At 39.7% G+C, this 6,348-nt stretch overlaps 2 protein-coding genes across 3 annotated transcripts; one reads left to right on the top strand and one right to left on the bottom strand.

Moving 5' to 3' along the window:
- The first annotated feature begins 258 nt into the window (after positions 1-258).
- LOC122001607 (SAC3 family protein C-like) lies at positions 259-3,855 on the top strand. 2 transcript variants are annotated; one of them, XM_042556438.1, is made up of 8 exons: positions 259-566; positions 660-760; positions 1,785-2,006; positions 2,444-2,665; positions 2,768-2,853; positions 2,939-3,035; positions 3,336-3,428; positions 3,521-3,855. In XM_042556438.1, the coding sequence occupies exons 1-8, from the start codon at positions 338-340 to the stop codon at positions 3,662-3,664; spliced, it is 1,194 nt and encodes a 397-aa protein (XP_042412372.1). In that variant the 5' UTR covers positions 259-337; the 3' UTR covers positions 3,665-3,855. The 2 variants fall into 2 exon arrangements, with proteins under 2 accessions (XP_042412372.1, XP_042412370.1); XM_042556436.1 differs by having other exon boundaries at positions 2,765-2,853.
- Positions 2,900-5,234, bottom strand: LOC122001606 (pentatricopeptide repeat-containing protein At1g07740, mitochondrial-like). The gene is made up of 2 exons (XM_042556435.1): positions 3,513-5,234; positions 2,900-3,448 (listed from the first exon to the last, which is right to left on the bottom strand). Exon 1 carries the CDS (start codon positions 5,169-5,171, stop codon positions 3,834-3,836), a length of 1,338 nt encoding a protein of 445 aa, XP_042412369.1. The 5' UTR covers positions 5,172-5,234; the 3' UTR covers positions 2,900-3,448; positions 3,513-3,833.
- Between the last annotated feature and the right edge of the window lie 1,114 nt (positions 5,235-6,348).

The following is a 6,348-nucleotide window of genomic DNA, read 5'->3' as shown; positions in this document are numbered from 1 at the left end:
TTAAAATGGATGAACAGATAATAATAAACCGGAAGTGATCGGTTCGATTCCACGCACTATGATGGACGGTACATAATGCCCGTGTCCCGTCATTGCGTGTCTTTTATTCTTTTAACGATAGGATAAAAAGTGTTTTTTTTGTTTAAATTTTATGTCTATATGAATTAATTAACAACAAAAGTTTGAAAATTAATGAGGAATTTTAGAAATCTTCATATTCGGTGAGGTGTTTTTCAATAAATAAATTATGAGGGGGAAATAAAAAATTCCCCTTCTTTGCGATCGTCTTCGTATCTGCGAAACGCCCTCCGCTGCCGGATTTCGATTCGGAGCTGCTATGGACAGGGAAACCAACAGACCTAAGAAATTAGGGTTTCGACCAAGCAAAGCTCCAAACCCCTCTCCTTCGTCGTCCAGTCCCGTCAGGTTGCGTCCTCGCGAGGAGACCAAACGCGATTCTACCAGTTCGATCCACGAAAGGCGGAATCCCGTACTCGACGAGGATGAGGAGACCGGCTCGCCGATTTTTTCCTACTTGGTCGGCACCTGCCCCGACATGTGCCCTGGTACGAACTGTTCCGAGTTATCTCGGCTTGTCTTTTTTGATCTTTTCTCTCCTCTCCTGTTTCGCGTGTTTTTTAAGCTTGTCGCGATTGCAGCGAAGGAGAGACAGCAACGCGAGCGGCTCAGAGATCTATCAGTGTTCGAGAGGTTACACGGGGATCCTTCAAGAACTTCTTCGAAACTCGCCGTGAAGAAGGTAAATACTGAGTGTTCGGAGTTGTGGTTCTGTTGATGTCAAAACTTAAGATTGATGGGAATCGATAAAATAAAATCAATTTTAATCTTTTTTAGTTTCAAATTTGATTCCAGAGCTGAAATATCACTGTGAGGCTGTTGATAGTGGAAGATAATTGATCAGAGTAAAAAAAAAGTGATAAAGACAAGAGGGAAGAATCTGTAGAAGGATAGTCATCTGAAAAGTGTTTTTTGTAATGTTTCATAGGGGTGGAGAGATGGGGCAGTTCATAATATTGTTTTTGCTTCCAAATGCTAAGAGTTCTGCAAAGTAGCATACATTTGCTTGGCACTATATGTGAAGGAGACAATGCAACATTTTTTGTTCATGATGTGTACCTAGAGTATCTACTAGATAACTATCGAGTTGCCTCCTTTTATTCTAATGGATTTTTAGGTGTAGTGGCTGATTGTTGCTCAAGTTGATACCTTTTCCAATCCCCTTCATACTGTTTTCTTGCGTCTCAAATATACATTTGTTTTCTTTTTTTTTGTACATATATTATGTCGAATCTTCGCAAATTATTCCTCATTCATGAGAACTTGCAAGCTTAACATTTATTTTAGAGATTTTTGAGCTGTAACATTCAATCCAAATTTAATTAAATTGCTACTTTCATGCTTCATAACTTTAAGAGATTATCATCACGTATGGTTTTCCTATCTTGTACTTTCAAAGAATCTCATTTTTTTTTAAATGCAATTGCTTAGGTTTTTAATCAACTCTTTGGTACTCAAAGTCGGTGCCTTCATTCGCATTGTTCTCTTGTGGAGTGTAGTATCTTTTGCATCTATATATATTTTGTAATTTCACCCGTGGATTTTCTTGCAGTGTACAAAATCGCTATTTGTAACTATGTTTCTTAATAATAATATCTGTTGTGCCAAATTCACTTGTGTCATTTGGCAAAAATTTCTAGTGTCTCCTATGTCTTATAGATTCTTGCATACAATTCTTGTAGATTGCTTTGACTGGTTTTTATTAGTTTTGTAGAACTATGTCCAATGCAGAACTGCAGGAAGTAGAAATAAGGCCTCTCCCAGTGTTAAGAAGCACATTGAAGTATCTTATGAACTTGGTCGACACATCAGATCAACCATTTGAAGTTGTTCATGATTTTGTTTTTGATAGAACAAGGTCTATTCGACAAGATCTCACTAGACAAAATATCCTTGATGATGAAGCAATTTGTATGTATGAGGAAATGGTATGACATACTTCTTGGCTGCTCTTTTGAATGATTCTTTGCCATTGCTTTTAGTTGAGAACACTTGATTTGGAGGGTCAAAATGAAGGGTAGCTTCCTTTGAACCCATCAAATTGCCATGTCACTCTATCAAGCAATTAGTTTTCCATGTATAATTTTTCATCATATCAAACTATTTGGGGTTGTCTACATCAATTTTATCCTTCAGCTGAGCTTGATGAAAGGCTATTAGTTATTTCCAAGTGATGTTGATGAATTTGATTAGCATGATAATTTTCTTGCAAGCTATTCGATATTTATACTGACGGTAGGAGCATTATCTTTTTTACTTGGATTCATGTTTCATTCTTTGCTTATCTTCTAAAACTGTTTCCACTTTGAGCACAATAACATTGTGCAGATTGTTGTAACTACTTTCCACAAAAATCTGTTTGCAGGTCAAGTTTCACATTGAATCACACAAAAAACTTGCAATGTGTTACACGAAGACTGATTTGGCTTCACTGTGCTACCTCAACACTGAGCAGCTGATGAAATGCCTTGCGACCCTTTTCAAGTTGTTTGATATTCATAGAAGATCTAGTTCATTGTACAAGAATGAAGCCGAGTTTTATTCATTTTATGTGCTTCTCCATCTAGGGGGCAAGATCCCCCAAATGGTCAGTTTCTGGCTTCTCTAGCGATACACACTGCAGTCGTCAATTTAATGTTGCTCTTCCTCAGATACATGACCATTAGACTTGTATTATTTTATCCAGCAGGGTAGTTCACTCTCTTTATGGTATCGAAAACTAACTCTTTCAATTCTTCAATCAAATGAAATGCGCTTTTCCATGACATTGATCAGGTAACTCTTTCAATTCCTTCTTCCTCAGTGATTTTTGCCTGTCTTCTTGGTGGTGAAACTTCTACCACTGTCCCCTGTCTGTTAGGTACTCTCAATTGGGCAATTTCAAACGTTTCTTTACTAGACTAGAAGCTGAAGCATCAGATCTCCAATTGTGTCTTGTGGAGCCTTTTCTCAGTGAGGTATCCTCAAATACATAATTCAGCTGTCTTGAGTGACATTTATTATTTATTGCATGTTACAAATTCATAAAGATCACCTAAGCATTGTTAAAAATAAAGATTATTAACAAATGCTCCTGAGAAATGCAACAAAAACTGAAGCGTATAATCTCGGCATTATGTTTACGATATTCCAGCAAATACTTGAATCACTGTGCGCTGGTAATACTCCTGACGAGGGGTGGATAAGATTAGCAATGAAGAAAAAAGCTTGTTGGTTTACATGGCATAAACTGAGGTTTTTTGTTTCTCCTTTAATAGATCCGCGCACGAGCAATATCGTATGTCAACCACAGCGGATACAAGCTGCAGCCTTACCCATTGAAGCATTTGTCTGATGTTCTTAGAATCAAGGTAACTCGTGGTTTCTTCACCTGTAAAATCGAATTAATCAAGGAAATAATGTGATGCTTAAATCTAGCATTAACCAGTAAGTACCTAATTAGGAGTCAGAGCTGGAAGAGCTTTGCCATGTCTGTGGCCTTGAAACCACTATGGATGAAGCAGGGATGAAAACATTGCCCGTCAAACAAACAAGTTTCAGCTTACCCAAACTCGGGCTGCCGGTCCATTCGCTATCAACTTTTTAGGACATGGAAGAGGTATGCCAACACTGTTTGCAACTCTTCCCCAGTTTCTTATTTCACTGATTTAGATGATGAGACTCTTTTCAGACGTGTGTTGAAGATTTGAGTGTCCAATCTGTATTGAACTCATTTCTCATCCTTGATTCGTCTTAATAAACCTGGTGATAAGGGTCTAAACCCGGTTCAGAGGGTCACGGTTTGGGTCGTAATTGGATCGGGTTGAGTTGTTTTTTTTTGGTTCGGCCGGTACAAAAGTAGCTTCCACTAAGGCCTTCCAGCCATTCCCGTCCAGTTCCATTTCCCTCCTCGCCATCTCCTCCAGCACCGTGCACGCCGCCTCCACCTTTCCGATACCGCACAGGCCATTCATCAAGCACCTCAAGGTCTCCTCGCGCGGGTAATGCCCGCTGGCCAGCATCGCCGTCAACACCCGCGACGCCATCTCGAAGTCCCCCGCTCGGCACGCGCCGTCCGCCATCATGCGGTACGCCGCGGCGTTGGGCTCGCAACCTCCCTCCACCTGCATCTCCACCAGCACCGCGTACGCCTCCGCTGTCCGCCCCGCGCCGCACAGGTAGTTGATCAGCGCGCCGTAGATGGGCACGTCCGGCTTCAGCTTCCTCCGCTTCATCTCGGCCAGCAGCGCCCTCGCGCCGTCGAGGTCGCCCCTACGCCCTCGGTCGCTCATCAGCACGCCGTAGTTGACGAGCCCCGCTTTGCACCCCTGGTACTCCATGTCGAACATCATCTTCTTCGCCGCGGCGTAGTTGCCCTCCCGGCACAGGGCGTCCATCAGCAACGCGAAGGTGATAGCGTTGGGCTGGACTCCTCTCCGCACCATCTCCTCCTTCAACCTCGCGCCGGTTCCCAAGTCGCCGTTTTTGGCGGAATGCCCGATGAGGACGTTGTAGGTGACCACGGTGGGGCGGATCCCCTTCTGGAGCATTTCGTCGAACAGGAGCCGCGCGCTGGAGGATCCCTCGGCCGCGCAGCAGCCTTGTATGAGGATGTTGTAGGAGACGGCGTTGGCGCGGAGGCCGAACGTGGCGGCAGACTGCGCGAGAAGAGCTCTCGCCTGCTCGAACCGGCAATTCTCGACGAGGGCGGCGAGGGCGGAGTTGAGGGATTGGACGGAGGGGGCGGAGGTGGAAAACTCGAAGGAGCGGAGGCCGTGAAAGAGATCGACAGCGCGGTCAGGGAGGCCGTCGCTACCGAAGCGGCGGATGAGGGAGTTGAAGGCGGCTTCCTTGCAGGGCACGCGGTGAGCGCGGAGGAGGGCGAGGAGGGAGTCAATCTCCGGGACGAGGCGCGCCTTCGCGAGGCGGTAGAGGAGGGAGGAGCAGACGGGGTAGGTGAGCAGGTCGGGGTCAGCGTGCTGAAGTTGGCGGAGGGCGGCGGCGGGGTCAGCGGTGGACTTGAGCTTCTTGAGGAGAGGGATAAGCGTACGCGTGGGAGAGGGCTTCTGCGGTCCCCGGCGATGCTTGAAACTTGGCGGCCGCCGCCGGAGCATCGTCGTACCGGTTTTTAACTTAGGGTTTAGTGTTCCGGGTCTCTGCCTTTTCAAAAAGCCCACGTTTCAATTAAATTACTTGAAAATATTAATTAATCCAATTGTAATGAAAGCTAATTCACGTCCAATTTTCCATTTAACAAATTTATCAGGCCGTCTCAACGATTCATAAGGCTCTAGGCAGAAATTTTCTTCTTAATATTTTTAAAAAATAATTTTTTTATAAATTATTATTAGAGATATTTAATTTTATTAGTAAAATTTGAAAGGACAATTTATACATGTAGAAAAATTATTTTCACGATTAAAAGCAATCACTAACTAAGTCACTTACCAATATCTTTATCTTATACAAAAGCTCACTTTTTATTAACAAAATTTAAAATATAAAAATTTGTTTAGGCTAAATTTTGAAGCATAATTTATTAAAAATAATATATTTATCTAATCAATATTTTTAAATTAAATAAATAAAATTAAATTTCATCAATAATATGTTAAAAATACTAATTAATTTGTTGAGAAATAAATTATAATAATTTCAATAATATACATTTTAATTATTATTTAATTTTTTTTTATCAATAAATTTTAATTTTGAACGAAGCAGTAAAATTATTGTTGGTACTGTGTATAATAAATCCTTCATTAAAATTTTACATTATCGAGAGTTTTATGAATTGAGTTGTCATTTTATCAATTTTAAATTGGATAAATTATAAATCAAATTTATTATTCTAAATATGGGTTTAACTTTTAAAAGTATTTTTATAAAAAAAATATAAGTATAACGCATAAATATATTTAATTTATTAATCTACTTAATTTTTGTCAGTAAATTAATTTTTTATTAATAAAAAATTTAAAATTTTAGATAAAATTTTAATAAAAATAATTAAAATTAACAACCAAATATAACTTTAAAGTAAAAAACTTAAATTAGAAATCAAATCTAAATTTAACGAGTAAATAAATAAAAAAACTACCAAATTTAACTTTAATTTATAAAAATATAATAAAATAAAAAATAATAATTATTGAATAAATCTAACTTGATTGGTAAAAAAATTAAAATTACCAAAATAAATCTAGATTAAAATTGATTTTAATTTTAATTTTAAATATTATTATATAAACTCATATATTTCTATATAGAGAGAGGTGGGCTCCAATATAA

Source organism: Zingiber officinale, chromosome 7A (assembly GCF_018446385.1).
Source record: "Zingiber officinale cultivar Zhangliang chromosome 7A, Zo_v1.1, whole genome shotgun sequence".
Lineage (NCBI taxonomy): Eukaryota > Viridiplantae > Streptophyta > Magnoliopsida > Zingiberales > Zingiberaceae > Zingiber > Zingiber officinale.
This window is presented reverse-complemented; position numbering and strand designations above follow the sequence as displayed.

Bases quoted from the DNA above. Each gene is read 5' to 3' on its own strand.
- LOC122001606 (XM_042556435.1), bottom strand. From the start codon at position 5,171: ATGCTCCGGCGGCGGCCGCCAAGTTTCAAGCATCGCCGGGGACCGCAG.
- LOC122001607 (XM_042556436.1), top strand. From the start codon at position 338: ATGGACAGGGAAACCAACAGACCTAAGAAATTAGGGTTTCGACCAAGC. The intron at 761-1,784 runs GTAAATACTGAG...GGTTTTTATTAG, and splicing joins CGAAACTCGCCGTGAAGAAG to TTTTGTAGAACTATGTCCAA. The intron at 3,036-3,335 runs GTATCCTCAAAT...CTCCTTTAATAG, and splicing joins TGGAGCCTTTTCTCAGTGAG to ATCCGCGCACGAGCAATATC.